This window comes from Aphis gossypii, chromosome 1, assembly GCF_020184175.1.
Source record: "Aphis gossypii isolate Hap1 chromosome 1, ASM2018417v2, whole genome shotgun sequence".
NCBI lineage: Eukaryota > Metazoa > Arthropoda > Insecta > Hemiptera > Aphididae > Aphis > Aphis gossypii.
This window is the reverse complement of record NC_065530.1, coordinates 12,912,929-12,940,599: the sequence shown is the minus strand read 5'-3', so window position 1 is coordinate 12,940,599 and position 27,671 is coordinate 12,912,929. Positions and strand designations below refer to the sequence as shown.

General features: G+C 28.8%; 3 protein-coding genes across 3 annotated transcripts; 2 read left to right on the top strand and 1 right to left on the bottom strand.

Annotated features, from left to right (window-relative positions):
- The first annotated feature begins 1,169 nt into the window (after positions 1 to 1,169).
- On the top strand, positions 1,170 to 7,522 carry LOC114132825 (GMP synthase [glutamine-hydrolyzing]). Its single transcript, XM_027998409.1, has 14 exons — positions 1,170 to 1,429; positions 3,450 to 3,611; positions 4,269 to 4,466; positions 4,529 to 4,623; positions 4,690 to 4,807; positions 4,864 to 5,017; positions 5,097 to 5,406; positions 5,473 to 5,618; positions 5,673 to 5,888; positions 5,965 to 6,144; positions 6,388 to 6,513; positions 6,589 to 6,822; positions 6,880 to 7,071; positions 7,143 to 7,522. The coding sequence occupies exons 2-14, from the start codon at positions 3,541 to 3,543 to the stop codon at positions 7,242 to 7,244; spliced, it is 2,142 nt and encodes a 713-aa protein (XP_027854210.1). The 5' UTR covers positions 1,170 to 1,429; positions 3,450 to 3,540; the 3' UTR covers positions 7,245 to 7,522.
- A 944-nt stretch (positions 7,523 to 8,466) lies between these two features.
- Positions 8,467 to 15,266, bottom strand: LOC114132844 (DNA repair protein Rev1). The gene is made up of 10 exons (XM_027998431.2): positions 14,922 to 15,266; positions 14,728 to 14,854; positions 13,229 to 14,132; positions 12,309 to 12,429; positions 12,082 to 12,235; positions 11,542 to 11,668; positions 10,905 to 11,100; positions 10,724 to 10,842; positions 9,796 to 10,494; positions 8,467 to 9,733 (listed from the first exon to the last, which is right to left on the bottom strand). The coding sequence occupies exons 1-10, from the start codon at positions 14,961 to 14,963 to the stop codon at positions 9,610 to 9,612; spliced, it is 2,613 nt and encodes an 870-aa protein (XP_027854232.2). The 5' UTR covers positions 14,964 to 15,266; the 3' UTR covers positions 8,467 to 9,609.
- A 172-nt stretch (positions 15,267 to 15,438) lies between these two features.
- Positions 15,439 to 20,632, top strand: LOC114132831 (cap-specific mRNA (nucleoside-2'-O-)-methyltransferase 2-like). Its single transcript, XM_027998417.2, has 2 exons — positions 15,439 to 15,709; positions 17,251 to 20,632. Exon 2 carries the CDS (start codon positions 17,293 to 17,295, stop codon positions 19,483 to 19,485), a length of 2,193 nt encoding a protein of 730 aa, XP_027854218.2. The 5' UTR covers positions 15,439 to 15,709; positions 17,251 to 17,292; the 3' UTR covers positions 19,486 to 20,632.
- Positions 20,633 to 27,671: the final 7,039 nt, after the last annotated feature.

Genomic DNA, 27,671 nt, shown 5'->3' with positions numbered 1-27,671 from the left:
TCTACAATGTAAAAAAATCGACCATTTAGTTATTGATGCTATAACTATTTTCTTTAAGATTATATTGTTGTTAATTTAAAACGTTATATTCATATTTTACATGGTCATTATACTTTTAATTAATTAAATTTAAACTGATTATTACCAATTAATCATTGGATACAAGAAAATAGCAGTGCCGTAATAGACCATAGGGATTTAATTGTCCTACTCCTAAAAAATATTAAAATATTAAAAAACCTCCAACTTGAAAGTTCATAATTTTTAAAATTCATCAAAAAAAAAAAATCATATTTCTATCACCATTTATTATTGGTCTACAAAGAGTTATTCGGGCATGTATGTAGTACATAAAGGCAGTCATAAAGTAATATAATATTATATACTATATTACTATAATAATACTCTAGTATGCCGCCACTTCTTCATCAGCACGATATTTAAAGATCGCGGTTAGGTCGGTCGCCGCCCGCCGGTCGCCTGATAACTAAAAAAATAAAAATGATAAAGATTGATAAATGTAATCGCCATTTTACCGCCAGCATGGCTCTGTACAATGTTTTCCTGTATTCTACCGTTGACCATTTTACTGACACTGTGGTCCGGTGCTACCAATAACCATTTCCACCTGATTTTTTAATAGAAACCTGCCGCTGAGGCTGCTGATTACGATTTCAACTGTTCAATATGTATTTTTTTCAATTTATTGTACACGACACACGTCTTGTGACTTGTATCGAGATAGTTTTAGGTTTAAAAATATTGCTTTAAAACTATCTTGGCTTGGCTGGTGCCATGTGCATAATACGCTTTGAGTGTACAACGTTTTCTGTACCTTATATTTAAGTGTACAGGCGGTAGAAAATTATTATTATTATGTATGTCTACGGTGTCTTAACGTGAACGTGTGGGTTTGGAATTTTGTTGTTCAGTATTTGACGAAAAATCGTACGACTTCGTTGAAGCCCCAACGCTGATATCGGATTTCGTGGACTGCGGAGTCGGAAAAAAAGCCGCAAAACGGCGCACCGTATTAAATTTCTGGTACCATTGGCCGACGGGTTAGACGGGGGAGGGAAACGGTCGCTTTTTACCAACGACTACCCGGTATGGTTGGTTGGTAACATTGATACTATGAGGGAAAAAAAAAGGAGAGAGTAAAATATAGTACGGCGATCGGTTGTATTTGCTCCGTTTGTCACCGCTAACGCGTTTTGATGATAAATTTTGCGCGTCCGCCGATCGAACCGACGAAACGAAACATCGTGAATTAGTACACTCTCGTCCGCAACTCCAACGTCTGTCCATCCATTCGACGACCGATTCCATTCAGTACGTTGTCCGTCGTACGGTATTTTTTTAATTCGTATCGCGCACACTACCGTCTCGTTCAATCATGTCTTCGGCGTGAATTAATCATTATCAGGCGGTAAAGATTATTGAAAACACGTTATTCTATCTATTTAATATATATAATATATATATATATATTTACATGTTATTAATTAATTTATATATATATATATATGAAATTTAGTAGAAGTATATATATTATAATATTTATGTGTGTGGATGCTTATGTATAAATAGAAAAAAAATTAATAGTACATAATATTACATATTTTATTTGTATTAAAAATACTTGAAAATTCGATACATCTATATCTAATTTTAATTTCACGGGACAACCGAAAAGAGTAAGTTTCATAATTGATTTAATGGCTAAGCAATATGTATGTGCCACATTTTCTAAATTTATGTTGTTCCTTTGAAAGTTTGTCTCACTCCCTCTTAACAGATCTATCACACTCCTAGTCGGTGGCGTGTGACTTTTTATCAAACAAAACATTCTTGCTCGTTACATCCTCCCTGCCTAGAACCACTAATCTGTTAGACTTGATTTTGTTTGCTTTGTTTTTATTATACCCTCTATATTTTGCATGTTACATGTTAATTTATAATTTGACCGTGATCATAATATTATATGCTACTTCTCACTACTAACTTGTGTTCCTTTTGATTAATGCATTGGTTAAAATTGAGATATCATTTTGCATCGACACACATTAACGAGTATTATTAAGTATAAAAATCTATATTTTCATAGTTAGTGTTCAGTTAATTTTATTTTGCAATTTAATTTATTTTACCCTAGGTAGTACTTTGTTAATTAAGAATTTGCTATGAATAATTAGGGAACCCTATTATATGATAAAATTAATTTTATTCTAAGTGTTTACATTTATTTTATTAGTTTATTAGCCTAGTGTTATTTCCCGAATTTTGCTAAGAAATATATTACCTACTTATGATATATTACCTATGTGTATCTATAAACAAGTATGTTCAATGAAAAAATAGAACTTTTCAATTGTTTTTCAATTTATAATTGTATTACCTATGTAAACAAAGTTTTCAATTGGTTGATATACTGTTTATAAAGGTGTGTGCTTAAAAAGATTTAGAATACATTTAAAATTTGATCAACAAGACATACCAAAGATGGTAAAAGTGTCTATTCTCTTAGTTAAAACAGAATTCTGAAACCTTAATGAATTTTAAAGGTAAGCATGGATACTTAAATTCCTCAACAAATTTATTCAATATTTTTAAAATTTACCTATATAACCCTAAGTACCTATAATTTTTTTTCTTATGTAATTTAGTAATAGTTTATAAATTTTAGATCATCTGTTGATTTTTTTATTTAATACATGAAATATAATTGTATAAATATTACAGTCTATAAAATATTCTGAATTAAGTTTTTTCCCATTAAACCAAATAAAAAAAAATATTAGTGCTGGCTGTCAGGTATAATAATCAAATGTGTTTATCTTACATATTATAGAATAGATAAAATATTTAATTAAAATTAACCTTTCAATATTATCACTTCACATGTTGAATATTATGTTTATTTTCAATAATTAAAAATAATAAAGTTTAAATTTGGTTTGATTAAAATAATTAGCAATTAATATTCTTCAAATTAATGTACCATTCCCTTTGTTTTTTCTCTTGTTGATCCAAGAAGAATTAGCATTATTACTAATTCAATTAAATTATGGGTACATTTTGTCTTATTCCTTAGCAATTAGTAAAAATATAGTTAAAAATAGTTTGCTATAAACGTATGTATCTATATCATACCATGACTTATCTTTAAACTGATACATGATATACAAATTAAGTTGAGTCTTATCAATCAGAAATTTATCTTGAGATTAATTAAAACAATTGACCTTTTTTACTTAAAATAATTATTTGAAAATTTAAATATATATATATAGGAATTGCATCAATGATGAATTTCAAATAAAACAATTATGTAATAGAATATTTAAATTTAGTATTTATGTTAAATAGAATAGTCTATAATTTAATCAGTTAGTTATTCTTTACATTTGATATATTCTTGAGCTTGATATTATACCGTCCTCCTGCAGATTGAATAAAAATAAAAGTTTGTCGCTCTTACCTTGACCGGTCATTCAGTTAATGTTATTGAAATAAACGCATGAATCCGCAATCTGGTACATGGCCACAAAAATCGATGAGAACCCGATTAAACGGTACAAACCTTCCAGTCCGTCACCTCAGTTAAGATAGTAAGTTGTAAATAACCTAAATTCATAATTACAATTTTACAAAATCATTAGGTACAGTAGGTATACTTATGGTTTTGGGCTTATATGCTTTTTATGAACACTTCCTTTATAGTTTAACTTGTCTGTATATGGTAATGTTTGTATTTACTATATTACAAAAAATATATAATATAATTTGCTTGTTGCGTTTTTGTTCACCAAAATTTATATATTTTAATTATTCTTAATATTTAATAATTAAATTTTTTTAATATGCAAAGTGATTTTTTATTTGATATTTAATTGTTTAATACCTTGAAAAACAAAAACATAATTATGAACTTTTACTTTATATAAGTGTATAATCTAGCTAAAAGAAATCTAGATATGTAACACATTTTGATTTTCAATTAACAAATCATAACTGCCTATCCTATAATTTGTGCTGTGTATTTTGTAACTTTTTATTCTTTTATTTTATATATATATATATATATATATTATATATTTAGAGACATTAGACGATTGCTTGAAAGTAAACGCTTTGTATATTACAGGTACTTACAGCCTACAGGTTTATTCTAAAATATTCTAATCAATTATTTTTTTATATTTATTATCTCTTTTACATTTATAATTATTTCTATTTATTTAATAATGTTAATTAATTATATTTAGTCAAGAAAACGGAAACAGTATAATGGATCCAATGGATATATCTATTGAAAACAACATAGCTACTGAAAAAATTGCCATCTTAGATGCAGGTGCTCAATATGGCAAGGTAATTGATCGCAAAGTCAGGGAATTAAATGTTGAAAGTGATATGTTGCCATTAAATACTTCTGCAATAACATTAAAAGAAAAAGGATATAAGTAAGTTTCTTATTTTTGGATTCATAGTTCTCAAAAAATATACATTTTAATTTTTCTTTTAGAGCTATAATAATTTCCGGAGGTCCTAATTCAGTTAATGCCGTAGATGCACCAATTTATGACGCAGACATATTTAGAATAGGATTACCAATCTTAGGTAAGACTATTTAAAAAAAAAAAAAAATATGGAATTAAATTAATTAGTTTTTTTTTTTTAATTTAGGAATTTGTTATGGCATGCAAATGTTAAATAAAGAATTTGGTGGCCAAGTTGCTGCAACTGTTGGTCGTGAAGATGGTATTTATAATATTGATGTAGACTGTCAATGTTTATTATTTAAGTAAGTTCAGAGTAAAAATAACATAGCCCATATCTTAATTTAATTTAATATTGTAGATCATTGAGCAAGACCCAAAGTGTTCTACTTACTCATGGGGATCACGTTGTCAAAGTTGCAGATACTTTTAAAGTAATAGCTACATCCAACGATATGGTTGCTGCTATTGGTAATGATATTAAAAAGATGTATGGTCTTCAATTTCATCCTGAGGTTAGTTATAGTTAAGTTATAGATACTTAATTTATATAATTAAATTTAATTAACTTTTTTTTTTTTATACATATATAAGGTGAATTTAACAGAACAAGGTACTCAAATGCTAAGGTCATTTCTTTATGATGTGGCCGGATTTACGGGAAGCTATACAGTCAAAAGTCGTGAAGAGGAATGTATTAAATATATAAGAGATCAAGTTGGTCAGAGTAAAGTTTTAGTACTATTAAGTGGTGGTGTTGATTCTACAGTATGTGCTGCACTTTTACACCGTGCATTAAATCGAGAACAAGTAATTGCTGTGCACATAGATAATGGCTTTATGCGTTTGGGTGAGAGTGAACAAGTAATGAAGTCCTTAAATGCTTTAGGATTAGATGTTAAAGGTACGTCAATAAAATATAGTAGAATTATTCTTTTTACTGTAAATGTCATAAACATTTGATTTTTAGCTGTAAATGCCACATTTGATTTTAAATATGGTACAACTATACTACCTGACTTGCATGTATCCAAACGTACAAGAATATCTCCTCCCCTATGTCAAACTAGTAATCCAGAAGAAAAGAGAAAAATAATTGGTGATGTTTTTGTCAAGGTATTTATTCATATAATTTCATGATGATTCAAATTAATATTTATTTTTATTTAGACTGCTGATAAGTTCCTTAAAACATTAAATTTGTCATCTGAAGATGTATTCTTGGCTCAAGGAACTTTAAGACCAGACTTAATTGAGTCTGCCTCAAGGTTAGCTAGTAGTAATGCAGATACCATAAAGACACATCATAATGATAGCAAGTTAATACGTGAATTACGAGATAAAGGACGTGTCATTGAACCTTTGCAAGAATTTCATAAAGATGAGGTAATTTAAAATTTGTTTTAAAAAATGTTTTTTTTTTAAGATAAAAATTGAAGGAATTCATTTTTATTTATTTTAGGTTAGAAGGTTAGGAATGGATTTAGGATTGAGCGAAAGTATTGTATACAGACATCCATTCCCTGGACCTGGGCTTGCCATAAGAATATTATGTGGAGAAGAACCTTTTATTGATAAAGAATTTTCTGAAACACAAGTTGTAGTTAAAATTGTTGTAGAATACAATGACATGGTTCAAAAGGTATACTATAATATGTGTGTATGATGTGTGATTGGATTAATGTAAAAAAGACTACTTTAACTTTTAATTTTTTATTTGAATATGTATTTTACTAAAATAATTATAAAACTTATAAAAGATACGTTTTATTTGACATTGATTCAATATCTCTGATATATATTACATTTTTAAAATATAATAATAATTCCAATACTAAATTTTCTTCAATATTAATTAATATAATATTCTTTTATTAATTTTTAGAGCCATGCGCTTTTAAATAGAATAGAAAATGCAACTTCTGAAAATGAACGAAAATTGTTGCGAGAAATATCATCCAAACAGAAAATGGCTGCCACATTATTACCAATAAAAAGTGTAGGAGTTCAAGTATGTTAATAATTTAATATATATGTATGATATATAGCATGATCATTTTAATATGAATTGTTTATTATCTTTTAGGGTGATAAACGTTCTTACAGTTATGTAGTAGGCATTTCTTGCACAGATCCTGAACCTATATGGGAAGACCTTTCTTACTTGGCCCGAATAATTCCTAGGGTATGTCACAATGTCAATAGGGTATGTTATATCGCTGGTCCACCTGTGGTTTACCAAGTATTGGATATAACACATACATATCTAAATGTTCAAGTGATAGATTTGCTTAAAGAAGCTGATCATGTTATTAATAAAGTAAGAAGTTACGAGCTAAACATTTTTATTTATTATTAACATTTTTGTGGGATTAAGGTTTTAACAGAATGTCCAATTAGTATGCGTAAAGTAAGTCAGATGCCAGTAGTACTTATACCTTTACACTTTGATCGAGATATTGCTTATCGTCATCCATCTTGTCAACGTTCTGTTGTCATCAGGCCATTTATTACAGAAGATTTTATGACCGGTATTCCTGCGCTACCCGGCAAGCATATATCCGCTGCAGTTAGTAGATAAAAATTATATTTTGGTGCTTTTAAAAATATATGTATCTTTAATAATTAAATTATTTTTAGCTTGTACATAAAATGATGGACGCTGCTCAACAAATACCTGGTATATCTCGAGTATTATATGACCTCACACCAAAACCACCTGGAACTACTGAATGGGAATAAAAATTTGTTTCAATAAAAAAATGAGATTTTGAAAACATACTTGAGGAATGTAAATTTCATTACCTTAAAATGAAATAATGAAATAAAATTGCTCATTGGTGATTATCAGCAGTAAGTTAAAAACATAAAGTACAGAGTTATTTTTTTAATTAGTTTTCAAAAAAACAAATTGCCTTACAATATTAATGATTTCATTACATTGAGCTATGTTTATTTTTGAAAAGACAGTTATGGTCTTGATTGTTGTTTATATACTAAGTTTTTATTAACACAAAATTGATCATTTGATTATTATTTAATTTTGCCAACGATAACCCAATTGTACTGTTAATTAATAAGTAAACTTAAATGGAAATAGTAAGAGCCTTTTGTATAAAATCAATTCTCCATTTTAAAACTGTACTACCAACATTTAATTAGTTTAATATGTTATCCTAAATATATTTAGTTTAATGTATTGATATATATATACATACATATGTATAATATATATATTTTTATTTACCAATGAAGGATTTAATTCAGTTTTATCTCTCTTTGTTAATGTTTTTAAATTGTGTAATTATTGAATAAAAATATAAAATATAAATCATATGCTTTCATTTTTTACCATTCTGTTATTGTACATAAATCTATTATTTTCTGTGAAGTGTATTAGTTATTTACATAATAAAATATGTATAAAACCATAGCATGTATTTGATATTGAAACCTAAGCAAGTTATTAAAGAATGTAAAAACTATTGTATATTTTACAGATTTATATGATAGAGATTGAGTGTTATGCATTTTTTTTTGTTTTAATTTTAAAAATAAATATTTATACATAGTTTTATAATAATAACAAAAACATATATATATTATATATATTAGCTATGAGCAGCTGTATAAATAAATTCTTATAAGTAAGAATTCGTTTATAAATAAAAACAAAATAATAACAGTTCCTTAAATAAATTAACAAGCATTAATTTGCTTCATTATTAATTTTAATTGTATGGTTCTTTATTCTTTGAAATAAGGAATATATTAGTTTTATTACCTTTTTTTTCTATGAACTTAAATATTAGTATCTTGTAATTTGAAAAATCCATCAAATTTACTCTTTCACAAGGAAAATGGGATAGTTTTTAGCAGGTTGACTGAACTCTTGATAGATTGTTCGAACTGTGAAATCCTTTTCATACAATTGACTATTAATTTGAAACAAGACCACATTGCAGACAGCAAATTATGAGCCAACATTAGAGCCCATGTTGATAATATATTTATTATTATGATTGAAATATAATAGACAGACAGGTATCGACAGCTGTACAATTATTATTTCACAATACCTACTAATTTCCAAATTATAACAAACATTTGGGTTTTAAAACTAAATTTTTAGACCTACCTCTTTGTTCGAAAATGTATTAACGTTAATGTATCAAGGATATATATAGTAATAAACAACCTCGTGGCCCCTGTCACTGTACGTTGATAAGTTACTTGTTAATCAAATGTATGGTTTAAGAAGTAATCGTGGTATTTATAGTATTTGAATTTTGAGTTAAATATTATTTTTAAATTAAAACTTAATATTTAAGTTTGACAGTCAAATATTTAGTTGAGATAAGTTGCGCTAATGTGTAAAAAATGTACAATTTAATTATATTTATCGGAACCTCTATCAATCAAGGTCCTGGGCTTGTGGTTTATGTGATCTTAAGGTGAAGGCAGCATTGGCATAAGTCCTGTTCTCGTGAAAAAAAAGTGTAGGTGGTATTTAATAAAATGTATTATTTAATCAATCAACTGATAATGATCAAAAAATTTTTAAGAAAATTAAGTAATTCCAAAGAAATGTCAGCGTTTCACAATTTTAATTCTATTCCGCTCATAATTAATATTGAAGTATGATGACTAATTATCACTTTCAAATTTGATTTTATAACGTACAATCTAATATGTTGTAGAATGATGATTTTTATGTTATAATATACTAATCTGTACAGAATATATTATGTTAATTACCTATTATATACCTATTTTAATAAGGTTAAAATAAAAATTAATTTAAATTAGTTAAAAGATAAAGTTGATAATAGAAATTTTTTTAATAAATAAATTTTGATATACTTTCTCAATAAGCTTAACTTTGGACTTATTTGTCATGAAATCACAAAAAGCCATATAAATTTAATAATTCCTGAACTTAAGTTATAAAATTGAAATTTTGTTTTTTAAATTTTAAAATAAATTTAATATTTGTTTTTAAAATTATTGTAGTATAAAAATGTAATAAACCATTGATATAATTAAAATTATAGGTTATGACCACATATTTAAAGAGAATCAAATCAAAATTATGTATAAAATAAAATTATTTAAATGTAGTTTCCACTTTCATTTTAGCGTTATACAAATTCATCATTATTTCTTGAACATTTTTCAATATATCAAAGTAACTTTGTTTCCAAGCCAAATCATCCTTATTTTTTATTAATCTATAAAATAACAACACAGTTTATTAATTAATTATGTAGGTTAAATTAATGTTATAATTTACCGGTAAAGTTTTCTTATGATTTCATAAGCATCTTCGGTCTTGGCATCACTAATTAAATTACACAGGTATTTTGAAACCATTATATTGTCACACATTTTTGGTTCATTCTCAGTGACTACCCATTCCTCAATAAATTCTTTCATTTTATCAATCTGTACATGTTGATATAACTTGGAGCTTTCTTCTGTCATTGTGACTTCCATTATGGGTGAATTTTGATTTTCAATAAATGTAGAATTAAGATTTTCATGAGATTTCAATTCATTTTCTAGTTCTAAACGCAAATCTGCAGGCAATGCATCTAGAAATGATGGATCTACTTGAGACATTTTTATATTAACAAGTGATTGACATGGAACAATAGATTTGGAGTTTGAACTTTTTAGTTGGTTTTTAGAATTTAAATCTTCTTTGGGCTTAAAAAAATCCATAACAGACTTTGACTTATTAATATTTTCTGTAGAAGAACTCTGGTGACTTTTGGGTTTGGACACTTTTGTTAATATTATTTTATCATTATCAGTGTTTTCATTAACTAATGTATGATTTATTTTTGGTTCAGATTTCATGTTGGATATAAAATTTTCTATACGTCCAGGCCCTGTTACTATACGACTTTCTAATTTATTCATCTGTATTCCAATTCCACGTAATTCAGTTGGATCAATATCTAATTGATTCATTATTTTATTGACAACTCTAAAAAAAAAATGAATACAAAATGAGCATACATACTATATTCTATTTGGGATAAAAACCATACTACGTAGTGACCAGTTTTTTCAGTAATGGACAGCAAATATATACAATTTATTATCTATATGTGTAGTGCACCACATTCTAGCACACAAGTCAGTTACTAAGTATGATTTTTATTCTGAATAGAGTATGTAATTGACGTATTAAGTTATTAAGTTTTAGTACTTACTGGAAAATTATTCTAGAATTTGATGTTGATTTAGTTAAAGAACTTGATTTAGTAATATTATCACAAAATCCATGGCCTAAAAATTTTGCAGATTCTTTTGGTGCTTCTGCATTTCGAATCTGATAAATTAATACATTATTATTTTTTATCAGAAATATTTAAATAATTTTATTAAAAATACCATTAACTTTAAGGTAACTGTTTTGCCATTCATTTCTATATCATCAAGTCGTTTTTCAACCTCATTACATAATTGTCTCACAAAATTATCTGACTCTTCTTTATTTTGAAACCTGATACCATAATTAACATCAGCAGACACTGACTTTGGTTTATAGTCATAATTAAGTTTTCGATCATCCTCTCCACGACAATGCCTAAAAATTATTTAGTATTTTTATTTATTTGAAATAAAAAACAATATCCTAATTAACATACTTACTAATAAAAACTATTTTTATACAAACATTGAATATATTTTGAGTAATTATACCTATATTTATATGTAAAGACTAATAAAAAAAATTATTCTATGTTATATTTTCAATTCTTTATAATAATTTATTTTAATATCAAGACACAGTATATTATATTAGCACATTAGCAATAGTGTATTCTTAAACACTACATTAATTCAACCAATCTAAAATAATACTCAAAATAACTGGAATTTATAAACGGAAGTCTGATATTTATATACCAATGACCTTATGTTGAGCAATCATGAGATTTTAACATTTTAATTTTCTTACATACACAAGTAGTAAAATATTCCTTTCTGTGGATTAGTGATAATTAGAAATACATAAACAATTTACTTATACAACGAAAGTCCAGTCTTGTTTCCAAATTCACTTTGAAGTGTTTGCAGTGATAGTGCGCTTAGTTCACCACATGTACTGATACCGAGTGTTGATAATTTATGCCCCAAGGTTCTTCCAACACCTTTATTAAGTCCAGTATTTAATATTTATACTTAAAAACAATTCATAATAGTCATTATTTATTAGATCACAGATTTTTATATAACAAAAAGCCAAAATATATATTTATATATGTAGTTGTTATTAATAAAATATTTTTTGATAAAAATAAAATATATTCATCAAAAAGTAGAAATAAATCATTTTTTCAAGTATATGTTTAAGCCTAACCAAACCAAACCAAAAATTAAAATTCAATACCATCATGTAACTATAACACATAATTATAATAGTATGGATAATGAATAAATTTATATTAAGCTAAAATATATTTGGTTTGAATCAAAATTTAAATATTATCTAATATTAAAAAAATTTATATCCTAATTAACAATAAAAATCTATGCTTTAGTAATTATCCAAGTTTTGAATTACCTGGAACATCTAATATATCTATATTCTTCATAAAATCCATAACAATGCCAGGTTCCAGATAAAATTGACCATCTGGTTTGGCTTTCTTTGTGGCTAACCTGGCAAGCAGATAATTTGAGCCAATACCGGTAGAACATGGACACTGAGTTTTTTCCTATAAAATAAAAATTAATAATGTAATAGAATATACATCAACTATAAGTGTTTATTTTTAAAATAATTTATACTTTTATTTCATTTCGTAGAAACATAGCTAATTCAATAGGTGATGCTTTTGTCGTTTCTAGAATATGCGAACAATCTAAATACAATTCATCACAACTAACAGCTTCCACATCTAATGTATAACTATAAGTAAAATAATAAAATATATGTACCTATTTTACGAGTAAAATCAATAGAAATGTATGTGATATTAATAATTATTTTAAAAATTTCAGTTTAAATAATTTAAGCATGGAAAGTTTTTGTTCTTTAAATTAATAGCCTTTAGTATACTACCTATATAAAATTAGAAATTCAAATAAACATGAACTTAATTATTATTTTAGTTCTACAAAATTTGGTATTAAATGTAAATATCATATATATTTTTAAATATAAACTCTTCTTTAAACAATGGTATGCCATAAAAACTGTAAAAATTACTTCTTTACTGATATATTTATTGCATTTTTATAAAAATAAAAATTGTAAAGGTGATTTTAAACATTTAGGTCTGAAGTTTTTAATTTTTTATATCACACTTGAGTAAAATATTTTGGAGAACCTAGCTTATAGTCAATAAGACATAATTAAATCTGGAAGAACACTTATAAGTTATAAATAATACATTATAATGATACTGTGAGATACTTAGTTGTATATATGAACAGGCACGTAACAGGGGGTTTGAGGGTTCAACCCCCCCTCGAAAATTAATGATTGTGTAGTTTATTTATATCATTATTCATCGATAAAAATTGATTATTGTACATTTTATGAACTCCACCCCGAAAATTTTTTTTGTGTACGTGCCTGTATATCAAAATTACCTAACTGCTATCTAGGATGTAATACATATATATTACATTTAAAATCTATAATTTTAATAGCTTAGAAGAAAATTCATAATTTTGAATTTTGTTAAATAATTGATATTACTTACTCATTCAGAATGTGAGTGTATAAAGTATGAGCTACTTTTTTATATTGTTCAAAATTATATGGTATTAATTTTAATGTAGGACACATTTTTAATGCTCGACCAACCAGCATACCGTTTTTAATTCCAACTTTTCTAGCTTCATAACTACAACAAGCAATTTCTGCCATTGAATCTGTTTCATTAATACCATCTCTTTTAGTTGATCGAGGTCTAATTTCATGTGCTTCTTCTTCTTCGTCGTTTTCATCATCATCACCTCTCCAGCGTTTGACATACAAATTAAACTCTGTTCCACGATCTACCCCTTCTCTTTGCTTAGACAAGTTTCCTTTGGCATGTGTAACAGCTACAGGCAATCCTCTAAGCTCAGGTCTTTCAACCAAACCAGCAGATACAAAAAAACAATCCATGTCAATGTGCATGATTATTTTGTCATTGTCAAGCTCAGAGTCATTAAATAACATATTTTTAACTCTGTTTTGTTCAATCCAATTTTTCAATCGTTGTCGCCCTGGATAATCTGTTTGATTTTGTTTCCTTGTATCATTTACTAAACGTTTAAACGTTGTTGCCATAGTTGATATTAAGTGCAGTCTGGAATTGTTGTAAAATTCTGAGAGAAATGTTGGTTCTGAGGCATTTTTAGCACGGACTGGGAAATCAATCTTTGGCTGATTTGGTTTATCAATAAAAAGTAGATAATTTTCATAGTTTAAAAGTTTTCCATCTTTTAGACTATCAGATATCCATTCAGGTTTTACAATTTTAAACTGTTTAAGTAGTTTTAATTTAGCAGTGGGTAAATTGCTTGCTATTATATGTGTAGTTATATTAGGTCTATGGTAATGATGGTAAACCCCTCCATTCTCCATCATTATACGTTTTAATTCATTAGCTGAAGGTACTAAAATACATATAAAATACATATTAGTTAGGTACAATCATTTTAGTATATTGTGTTTAATATTAAAAACGGCAATGATATAATATCATACAAACATACCTATTAATAAATAAATAAACTGATATTAGACGATAAGAACTTTTGAGTGAAATTATTGATTTAAAATATTGTAATTCAATAATTACATAGAAAAAATTCCAGGATGTATAGTTCACAAATTTATAATAATAATTACATTTTATTAAATAAAAAATATAAATAAATATGCTAAATTATATAATTAATTATGGTTATCTATAAAAAAATATTTTATTTTGAATCCAAGTGCTAAGGAGTAAGAATTATATACCTATGATAGGATAATGTTGAAATATACGCGTGATACACAATAATTTGAGGATAAAATACCATATTTATGTAACTAACAACACATACAAAATAGAAAATGTTATTCAAACGTTTATATTGTTAAGTTTATGAGAAAACTGACAGTAAAAGAGAACTATAGACAGAATAATGTTTTATTTTTATCTAAAAGACTAGATTTAAAAACGGATTACCGTATTTAGTAACTATAGTTATTAATTATACATACGGGTATAGCCATTGACAAAGATTGAAATGCCTTTAAAAATTTGACTTTTCACATGGTTACTATCATCAGTAGCTTTTTCTGTAAATTGTTGTTCAAGTTTGGTCTTCTTGGCTTCCATGTAGCCACCCTAAAAACCCAATTTATTAGTAAATTTTCATTACTGCTGTACTTATTTTTTGTTGTCTAGTACATACCCACTTTTCAAATCCATTGGTGTTCTTTCGATTTCGTTTCATAATAGCATTAAGTCCAAAATTTGAAAGGTTTAACCTGTTCGAATGCTTAATTGACGATTACTTAAATATACATCATGTTTTCACTTATTTCACTGTTCATATCGTTATCATACAACACATTATGTACATAATATATTATTATACTTCATAGCATTGTATTTACTATTTGCTCATAGTCATAGTTTTTATCAGTTTCAAACCCGAAATAAGATTCCTCTTAATTCGTAGTTTCAAATCTTCCTAAAAGGAATTACAAATTATATTCATGCATTTATGGATTTCATACTATTGTGGTACTGTATATTATTATCATTTTTCTGCAGCTATCACGTGCGTTGTGGTCACTAGATATAATAATAAAGCAATACGTTTTCATCTTATTTGTGTGTACTACCATATACCATGTACCATGTGCCGTGTGGTGATCATTTTATCAAATTTATAGTAGGTAATTATATTATCACTAATAACTATTAAGCACTAAACAATATTAAGCAGTTTCTACTTTTTTTTTACTTGTTAAATGTTAGAGCACAACGCAATTCTTATGTCTCATACTCATTTTTATTAACTTTTATGCTTATGAATAGTAAAAATCAATATTTAAGTTATCTTTAATTTTTAGGTATTTTGTTTCAGTTAATTTTGTCTGACTTGTATCAATTGTTAGTAGTTTTAATTTATTTATTTTTTAACTTCGTACCATCTTACCAAACCAATGGAATTTAATTAAAATCATTTCACAGGTACCTATACTAATATATTTTATTTATTTGATATGCTAAATGTCAACACACATTAGTAACTGATGTGAAAATTAATTCAGTTGAATAGAATTATCTATGTAACTGTTGATTTTATCTATGTTATCCTTAGCACTTAGAATTTAGAAATATAATATGTTTTTACATATTATTTACTATAAAGCTACTAACAGTAGTGCGATGAACAATTGTTGACCTGATGTTTGCTACTATTTGACCACTTATGATGCATCCATTGCTTTTAATTTATATTTATTTTCCAGTTAATAGTATAGGTATTTAATATTATTATTATTAAAAACTTTTTACCATAATTAAATCCATTGCCTGGTACCCACCCATTTTGGCTACAAGGAAATAACCTCAAAAAAGCCTTCTTCTGAACGTTATTGGTTATTAAGTACAATATTCACTGGCTATTATGTTGATTACACAATTTTAATTAAATTAATCTGAGTTATCTTTATAATTGTGAATGTTTATATTTATTAAATTGTTCATTCATTATTGTGCTAAAAAGCCATGCAAGATTTGAGTTATATGATTATGAAACTATGCATAAATATAATAAGTAATAATTAATACAAACCGGTTGTTAAAAATAGATTATCTGCTTAGATAATCAAATCTTACATGGCTTTTTAGCATAAAATATAAAAATGAATAAACAATTTAATAAATAATAAATATTTATAATTACAAAGGTAACTTAGATTAATTTAATTAAAATTGTATAATCAACATAATAGCTGGTAAATTTTTTAATACCTATTGTACTTATAACCAATAACTTCAGAAGAAGGCTTTTTTGAGATAATTTTCTTATGTCCAAAATGGGTGGATACCGGACAATAGATTTGATTATGGTAGAAAGTTTTTAATAAGCAAAATATGCAATTATAGATACAGATTATTTTATATTCTTTAATTTTAATAATATAATATCAATTCGTTTTAATATTAAAATTGTGTTACCCAAGATTGGTTCTGCCTTCTGCTGAACCCAAATTTGCTATGTGCACGTGGTTCAAAGAGTGAAAACAAGTGCGCTTATATAATCTTAGTTAATTTTATACATTACGAATGACTAATTTTAATAGAATAGTGAATTATGAATATAAACGATAACCCATAATTGTTAAGTTTGCTGCAGCTGTGTTTGCAGTTGGTTAGTGTTCAGTGATGTCGATACAAAAACGCATGTTTTAAATTATATTTTAAAAATTATTTATAGGATTATTCTTCTAATCCCCTCAAATTAAACATATTTACATATAATACTTACTGCGATCAACATATTAGCTAATTATCTATAAAATGTATTTTCTTGTGTTTACCGTTCGATAATTGAGGGCAGACCACAAAATACTGGATGTTCTATGTGATTACTGTGGTTTTTTTGAAAATATTAAAAATAATTCAATGTTTCGTGATTTCACGTAGAAATATTACGTAGTAACCAATAACATATTAACGTATTAGCAACAAAAAAGAACTAAAAGTCACGATGGTAAAATTTCTAGGCCTGTGAAAACCGCAATCAAACCGGACAGTGTTTGGAGAAAATGATTTTCCTAGAAGAGTTAGAGCAGGCGGAGGTAGAGATGGACGAGTACTATGCACACGACAAGGAGTTTTGCAAGATGTTCGTTCTAAAGCCCGGTTGGCCATTTCCGGACGCTAACGTCATGTATACCGAGCCGGAGTGGAAGTTAGACGAGTTCCAAGAACTGAAAGCATCGTTGAACCGCACTAAACAGAAGTTGAACGATTTCAATCTGGACGAGTGGCACGTGCACACGGGCAAAATGAACCCGGCCGGCCAAGTGGTGAATCATGTCAAGAGGCATGTGCGCCCTGACTTTGCGACGCAGGCCTGGTGTAAGTTTTACGAGATAGCGAGCAGTTCGGACCTGGTGTCCCTGGACGAGATCCACGAGGAAGGCAGCACGTCGTTCACCAGCGTTCATTTGTGTGAGGCGCCGGGCGCTTTCATCGCGGCGCTCAATCATTTCCTGGCAATCAACCACGAAGAGCTGCGGCTCGAATGGCTGGCGATGACGTTAAATCCGTATCACGAGTCCAACGGACACCCGGACATCGTGACCGACGACCGGCTGATATTGCACACGCTCTCCAACTGGGAATTCGGTCCCGACTACACGGGCGACATATTTCAACCGGGGTACGCGGAACACCTGTACCGGACGGTGTTGGATCGGTTCGGCGGCAAGGGTGCGTGGCTGGTGACCGCCGACGGGAGCATCGACTGTTCGGAAGATCCCGGCGAACAGGAGACGGTCGTGTCGCGGCTGCACGACCACGAGACGATGGTGGCGCTCAGCGTGCTCCGGGACAGCGGGTCGCTGGTGCTGAAGTCGTTCACCATGTTCGAGTGCAACACCATTTGCAGAATGTATCTGCTGTGTTGCCTGTTCCGGTCGGTGGTGCTCCGGAAACCGATGACCAGTAAGCCCGGCAACTCGGAAGTGTACGTGGTGTGCAAGGGCTACAGGGGCCGGTCGATGGCCATGCCGTACGTGCGAGCGTACTACGCGGACGACCAGCTCCGGCAACAGAACCATCACCCGGCTGGCGCGGGTGCCAGCTGCATGTTCCCGTTGTCGGCGGTGCCGGTCGAGTTCAGACAGCGGTTGTACAAGTGCGCCGAGCACTTTGCGCAAATGCAGATGCGCACCATCGACTACAACGTGGCCGCTCTGCCGGTCCGGGAGGCGCTCTACCGCGATATGAAACCGGTGCAAGCGTCCGTGAGCCGGGAGTTCCTGGCCCGGCTCGAACTGCGGCCGATCCGGTACAAACAGGAGCTGACGGGCATGCCGATAAACAACTTCGGCCAAAAGTCCTGGATCGACCCGGTGCGGATCAGCCGGAAGCCGCTTAGCCTGTCGTACGCGGAGACGGTGCGGATCCGGAACATGGATCCGGGACTGGTAGCGACCACGCTGTACCTGGAAGTGCTCCGGTGCCACGATCGGAGGGAGTCGCAACGGAAGATGGACGACGTGGTGTGGCACAAGCGCGTGCAACTCTCGTACCGGTTACCGGACGTGGCGTTCCGGATGGGCAAACCGGTGATCGCGGTCAAGGGTTCCAAATTTTGTTGCGAAGCGATGATGTACTACAGGCAGCGCGTGCTGTCCACGTTCCCGCGGGTCCGGCTCCGCGACCGAGGTACCGCGGTGGACGCCGAGTGCCGCATGTCGTACTACCGCGCAAAGGTCGACCGCCCGGGCGCGGCCGTTTGCGATCTGACGGACGTTTGCGATGAACACGCTTCCGACCACACCGCGTTACAGCACCGGTGCCTGGTGACCATCGTGGACGCGTTGCGGGCCCTATCCGACGGCGACGACCTGCTCATCGTCGGATATCCGCTTTACACGCAGCTGTCCGTCGCCACCTTTTACGCCGTGGCCAAGATGTTCGACGCGTTCGGCCTGGTCAAGCCCGACCAGGCGTACGGTCACGCACTCGCGTTCCTCAAGTTCAGCAGCGCCCATCACGGCGGCTGGCTGGCCGTGTTGACGAGAGCCGTCGGATGCCTGGTGCCCGGCGACAACGGCGGCATGGCGCTCGTCTCGTGGATGCCCGTCAAGGTGTTGGTCGAGCAAAAGGTCTACGCGGACGTCGTGACCGCCAACAACACGTGCGTCCTACACGAGGTCCAACCCATTTTGATATCGGCTTCCAGCGATAACGTTCGCCAAGTTCATCAGCTAAACGAACGGCGATGACGGGCGTAATGTGGTTGTATATGTACCGTATCATAAAGCTCCGTGCCGGGGTGACGCATTTCTATTGATATTTACAAATATATTTTTTTAATTTTTAAATTGTGACGTAAAATAAGGGTATAGATAAGATTTTCCTGCAGTATCCAGACCAGTCCGGTCCGGTACGCTGCAGAGAAAACGTATCTTTATCAATTTTAATTTATGTATATAGTAATTATAATAGTTAACTACTCGAGGTAATTTATTATGTTATATCCGAGATTTTAGCAAACCGTAAATAGTTTTTTTTATTTTATTATTATTATTAAATATTAAATTTTAAAGCAGTACTTTTCGACTGAAATGACACAATCGTGTACACAATTTTTAATTTTTATATCAATTCTTTGGTCGGAACTATGGCCGTATGGCCTGTGAGTTTGATTACAAAAATACAAATTGCAATTGATCCAAATGTTTTTCAGTGTTTTATAATTTTACTACCATGATTTTGTAGTGCTCCGATTTTATTTTATTCACCATTCGTAAGTTCACCTAACCCGTATGGGCCATCATATCGATTGTTTTGTTATTAATAATTATTGTTATATAGATAATGGCAATTGGTATATACATCGTTGATATAAAATACCAAATATCTGATACAATTTCTCATTTAAGTTTACTAATAATTTAATCTCACTAATAAGTGATAATATGAAATATCTCAAAATTTTTTACTGCTATTTATCGCTACGATCTTTTTTTCAATATTTACATCACCTTTATATTTTAAGACTTTAAGTACCTAATATTATTATCGTCATTAAAAATAATTGTATTTTTATTTATATTTTAAAAGTTGTCCTATACTGTGTGATAATGAAACGTACCTACCCAACATATTTTTTACTTATTTAATATTATTTATACTTGTCTTAATTATACTTCTATTCATAACTAAGATGTGTGCCATTATAATATATACATTTTATTCTAAAATAATTAAAAAAACAATGATTAGATATACTTAGAATTATTTTTTGTTAAAAAGTAAACAAATAATAATATATTTGTTAATGCAAATATTTATAAATAATATTTCTTTTAAAAAACTGTTATAAGTCTTGAAAAATTCCAAAATTAAAACTTTTACTTTAATGTTCTATTAGTTATTTATCATTAATAAATTCAAATTGTAATTTTTTTTGTTTATTTTGATTTTTAATAAGTTTAAATTATAAATTACCGGTGTCGGTTTGGTATCCAACACATTTTTGTGTTTAATAATTTAATCTTAAAATCTTATATTTTATTTTATTTAAAACAAATAATAATTTAATACTTAAATTATGAACAGCTCTTGTGACGCTTATAATTATTAAAAATATAATTATTATGAACATCTTATTCTTATTACAATTTGTTTTTCTGTTTTTATGTTGTCTTTTAAATACCTATTTCAGTAGGCGAACTTGTACTTTGTTTTACGATATGTTTAATTTTGGTTGTGAACTTTTGAAGGGTAGATTGTTTGAAATATATTTTATAATATGATTTCAGATAACCCAACCCGTTATTTTTGGTTGGGCTTGTGTTATTATACTAATATTTAATACACCTGGTATCTCTTCAAGTCTTCCAATAATGACAGCAAAGCTTAGTAGGTATTTATTTGTTAGAAAATAAAATAAAATTCAATTTTTGAGACTAGTTTATTCCAAGCAAATAAATCGAATTTAGAACATTATTATTTAATACCTTTTTTTGATTAAATGTAAACATAGGAAAAATATCGCACCTAGTTGTTTGTACCTAACGAATTTTGTTCGACACGTCCAAAAATAATGCTATTTCGGATAAAGTAGAAACACTGTTTTGAGCACATACTTAATTCATTTATTTGTATGGAAACGAACACTTATACTGCATAATTAGACTTAGTTTTTTATTACCTTAATTTTCGCCCATATCAGGAATTAGACAGGTCGTAGAGTTACATTTATATTGATAGAACTTAATCAAAATTCAATTTACCAAAAATGTTGAATATTGGCACATTATATTGAAATCTATTATGAACATGAATTTTTAATTTTGCATTATGATTTATCTACATAAATTAATGGGTTCATATTATTACAAAATTAGTATAGTACCTATTTTACCGCAACCTGTTCTACACTATCCGAATTTCTATTAGTTTTTGATGGTTGCACATTTATATGGGGCCATAGGGATGTGGTCCAGACCTCTTGCAATTCATTCAATATTTTACAAATGTTTAAAATAACTGTTTTTGGTTCCAGCATAAATATTTTCAGCTTTAAACTCCAATTGAATTAACTTTTGATTGTTTTCTATCATAATTATAATATATTAAAATATATTATTATAGCGCCTAATAATAGATTGTTTGTTATTGATGGACCTAAATTTAATAAAATAATAATATACGTCATGTATTATAGACTCCCCCGAAAAAAATTTCTAGATACGGCCTTGAATTCTAAAGGACGAATCAGTATAACAATAATTATGATGTATTGTACCTACCTACTTATATTTATTTATGTGTACCTTTTCAGGTATTACGTAAGTTTCAAAAATTATTAGCTTAGACGCCGTAGAGTCGCCTATTATTTGGTAGGAAATTATGAAAATACTGTTTTATGATTTTCTATTAGTTATTTTTTTAAACATTAAGAATGACTTGGGAAACAGATTATTTGCCTTATCAACTTAAAATATATAGAAAGTTATTTTGTCTATGATAGTCAAATTTTAAAATTTTAATAAGTTTTTTTTTGAATCGTTGAAGTTGATGTGCAATAATATTTGCATGTGTATCTCCACGTGTGATTCAGTTTTACCGTTAATATACTTACAATATACTATCTAGTAAATATGCATATAACATTATTAATTTAGTGTTAGTCTAAGGTTCAATATTATAGTGAGACTGATCGATGCACAATGCTTATATTTTTACCTTTAAATTTGGTAATAGGTGAATTTATTCTATATATATAATTATTTAAACAGCGGAGACTAAGAGAAGGGTATAAGAACTAAATATATGTGGCTGCTTGCAGAAAAAGTGACAATTAAATGGCCATGTGCTGTGGTACATATAAAATCTATATAGCGAATACGGCACTAAATATCTACATCAATTTGACCGGTACAAATAGTTTTACAATTAAGTATCTATAAAGTTAAAAATCAAACTATGTTTAGGTATTGCTCTAAAAGGTGATTAAAAACACATTAAAAAAAAAAAAAACATTTATTGTTGTAAAATTAACGCTAAAAGATTGTTACTCGATTTTCTATTTTTTTAAATTAATAATATATTATCTTTTTTAAACTATTATACAAATGTATTTTGATTATATACTATGTTAAATATTAAAGTTATATGTACCTATTATACCTAAAAAAGAGAAGTTATTTCCAAAAATTTAAACCTCTATTACTTGTGATTGTCATGTAATTTATGATGTTAAATCAAATTTATTTCTTACCATTTTAAAAAAAAAATAACCATGTAAATAAATAGTTGATGAAATCGGTGAAGATTGGATAGGTAGATAGTTTTGTGAAAAGTACACCTAATTTAATAAAATAAAAAATAATGATTCTGCTTATTATAATCTAAATAAGGATATTAAGTGGTTACAATTATTAAGTAAATTATACCATCTGACTATATAGAAATATAGAGTGGTAGAATAGTTTTTGATTGTATAGGTCACATTTAAAATACAATAAAACAGAAAGAACCTTTTATCAATGTAACTTACCTACTACATTATTATGCGAATGCTTAGAAATTGCATCCAGATGCGCCTTGAAATGTGAGTTAAGTGATTAACAAGATATTTTATGTAGATTCTTAATAATACAAATATATTAAAGTAGTAATATGATATTTTAATTTAAATTTTTGTAGAGAAATTGTTTAATATTAATGATATTTGTGAAATACTAAGTATATAATATTGAGAGAAAGGAGCATTTTTTAAAGTGTATCTCTATAATAGATACCTATATTAATATAATCTGTATATTATACAAAACAATTATGTGTTAAAATATCTCTATACTTAAAGGTATTATTATAAAACTAGTAGGTAAATGTAAGAATACAATTTTTATTTTAACAGTCTGTGAATAGTATATTCTGTTGCCTACTGTCGAAAATATCATTTTTTTTAGTTGTAGACTTAATAATATTAAATATTAAACTTCTATTTAGGAAAATTGAGATTTTTATTAATTTGTTTTTGTAGTTTTTAGCAGTCAACTGTGAACTTGTAATTATAATATTATTGTGTTGAACACTAGTTATTATTTATCTACGTTGAATTTTATGCTATTATGCCATCAGTATGAATTCTGACTTTACTTTTTTTTAAATTAATTTTAACGATTACATATCTATACATATTTTTTATAATTTAAATTGGCGAATAAATTTTAATAAAACGAATACTGTTAAAAAACTTAATTTTAAGTTGTTGAACCGATCATTTTTTTTTTTTTTTTAATATACGAATCCATGTTCATTTATGGGTAGTCCGATATCTATACGATCTCGAGTATACCATGTACAAATTTGAAATGCAAATAGTGGAGAGAAATGAATAACTAAAAAAAATAAATCGTTGATATGCGATTTGATGTATTGTTAGTTATTAAACTTGTATATGAATTATGGTAAATTTAGGTATCTCCATTAATTTTTTTTTTTCATTCACCAACCTTCTTTAAATATTTATTTATCGGTAACACTTACTTAGTTACGAATTGAATTGTTTATCACTGAATTATCCGACCAGGTACTTACCAAATATTCGTTGGTATTTGGTAATGCGATATAAAGATACATACGATATTTGAATAATAGGTTATATTATTTAATACAGACGACGCATTGCGCACATGATAATACTCCCGGCGGGCCGCGTGTGTCGTATATCTTTACCATCGACAAATATTATATAATATTATATTTTTATAGGTAGGTATCATACATGGGTATTTGGTTATCAGACGTACAGACGTAACTAGGGTCAAAATCCTGGAGGGAGGAGCTACAGCTTAAAACGTATTTGAATAAAAATATAATAATACATATGATTATAGCAAAAAAATATTTAGTAAACAAACCGTTAAAAAATGTACCAATACAGCAATATCTATACAGCTTCATATATTATAGGTATTGTTAATATTTTCAAGCAATACAATTTCACGAATTTTTTCATTTTATTAGAATTTCCTTATGACATTGCATATTTTTTTAAATAATATATACTAAATTAGTTTTATACATTTTTTCGGTATGAATCATTTTCAAAGTTGTAGAAAATTTTTCTTGCGATATTGGATGGCGTATTATAGTAATGTTTTAAACTCTTTTAATTGTAAAAATACGTTTTACAGACAATGTTACCCATACACTTGTAGCATGCATTGTAAATGCATTATGCAACACCGAAGAGTTCATAATAGTCTGAAAACGTATCTACCTATATATTATATAACTTGGTATTATAAAGAGATTTGTGAATGATCTGGATACTTGGACGTAGACACATTTATCTTGCTACTAGAATTTCTGATTTTAGGTAATATATACTTGCATCCGTTACAGATCTTAAAAATTTCGGAGCTAAGACCCCGCTTGAACCTCTACCCTAGTTACGTCACTAATCAGAAGATAACTATATTAATTACCTGTATTATGGGTAGTTCCAACTTACATCGTGTTCTATCGATACGATCAGTGTTTTAATTACGTACGTCTTACTCAATTATTGTTTCCACAAAAATGTGCAGAAAAGAATATTTAAATTTTTTACTGCAGGCGCTTATATCACTGCTGTTCTTTTTCCCATTTAGTATTACACAGTATCAAAGTTCAAGGGTCAGGATACTTTGTTGCTTTTTCCTTTTATTTCCATTAAATAATAATTATACGTTGCCACCCAGAGAAATAACAGTCCCTTGGTCATGATCACGACACAGGACACAATCATTTTGCATCCCGTTATTGATACGTTGTTTACACTGCTTGCAGTGCTTATTATAGGTGGCTAGGTACAAGTCAAACATTGAAACATATAATATTGTACCCCAACAAAGTCGTTACACGTTAAAGAGATCAGGAGACGTTATAGGGGTGTAACTAAATTATAATAGTAGTAGCCAGTATTGAGTAGGTATAAATGTAGTACATATTGGCATATAAATGATATTTATGTTGAACGTATTATACACCCGCTATTATTGTGTATTATATTATATATTATTCTAAATACTAAATACCGGAGTCTGGAAACTGATGAAATACTTAAACATTAAATAGTTTAAATTATATATTGTATAATAATACACGCAATATAAATCTATAGATCTATAGTCTATAGAGCTTTTTTTAACCTTATGTTTATTTATAGTCGATAAAAAAAGTTATTGCATGTACTTACTATAGTTACTATGGTTAATGTATAACGATGTAAATAATATTGGTGCATTACCGTAAAGATGAGATAATAAATTAATAAGTAGGTATTAATTAATGAACAGGGTTTGGGAATCATAACACTAAAAACACTAAAATATGCACTAAAAATGAAAAAAAGCACTTAAAAATAATTTATAAAATATGAAAAAAAATGTTCTTTATTAAATTGCATTAGTAATGAATTTATCGATTGTTAGATTATTAATAACTTATTTATTTTAAATGATCGATATATTTTTATCCGGTAAAATTGTACTATTGTCTAACAGTAAAAAAAAGAGTATTTTTAGTTCTATACTCTAAGTCTATAATACTAGACAAGTTAGTCATTTATACAATATACATAGCTTATAGGTAGGTACATTAAAAAAAAAAATATATATATATATATGTATTTCATTTAATCTATACAACCTTGCCATGGTATGTTCAATGACCGATAATAATGTAACATTATACAATGTGTCCTAGGGGAAGTGACCGCCCGGCATTACATGATATTATGTTATATTTCAAGTTGTGAAGAAAAAACCTTTAAATGGATGGAGGAGATAACTTTTTTATTTTTATAGTTATACCTAGACAATTTAACTTTTTTTTAAATAAAACTAAACCCATCACAAATTTGCTGACCTATCCTTACTTTTTATCGTATTTTTTTTTTATTGTACTATCAACTTACAAAAATTAACCAGAACTGTACGAATTATTTTTAATTAATTAAAAAAAAGTTGTTAAAAACCAGCTCGAAAGTAAATCGCGTACTTATAATTTAAAAAAAAAAACACTTTATTTACTACAGTTATTTTAATTTTATTATTCTACTGAATATATATCGATATAAATACTATTAAATACTATATACTATTCAAACTTCGAAAGTTTTGTTTTCATATTTATTATAATTTCCTAAAAATAAGCTGCTAAGCGTAATTAACTAATAGGGTTCTCGGAATCGTTAATCTATATCTATGTATGGGATTAAACAATGTTAGCAAAATGTTTTCATCCCGTGGCTAATTGTGATGTATTAATAGCGTGATTGGTTAATTTTGTGTTTTATATTCGTTAAAGTTTGGTTGATCATATTTAAACAGCAGATATGAGTTAGGTTTGGTTTTAAATAAAAATAAGTTTAATTGTCCATAGCTAAAAAAATAAAAAAAGCTAGAGGTTTTTTTTTCCATAATTTAAGGAAATATTATACTATCATAATAATATATGATGTCAGACGGTCACTTCCCTCGGGATACATTGTATACGTCATAGGTTATAGGTATAAAGCATGAAGGTAATTTAATTGTATAATATAATATGTGACTTTTATTTAATCTCCAAAATGTTGTATTATAATTTATAGAAGTTTGCTCAAAATGTTTTTTACCCCGTAATTCTTCACAAACTTGTCAACTTGAGAAGAACTGTGTATAATATGCTTATATATTTTTCAATTGAATTAGAGTTAATAAAACAATAAACAGTTACTTAATATTAAATATTACATTGTCATCACGGCTAATGATTATTATATCTATTATAATAAACATTTACATGTATCAGGCAAATATAGAGAACGTAAGGGTTACGTATAAATCATCAAGGTTTCTTATCAAAAACATAACTTTTAACTACAACAAAAGTGAAGTTTTTATTCATTTGACATTTCATTTTC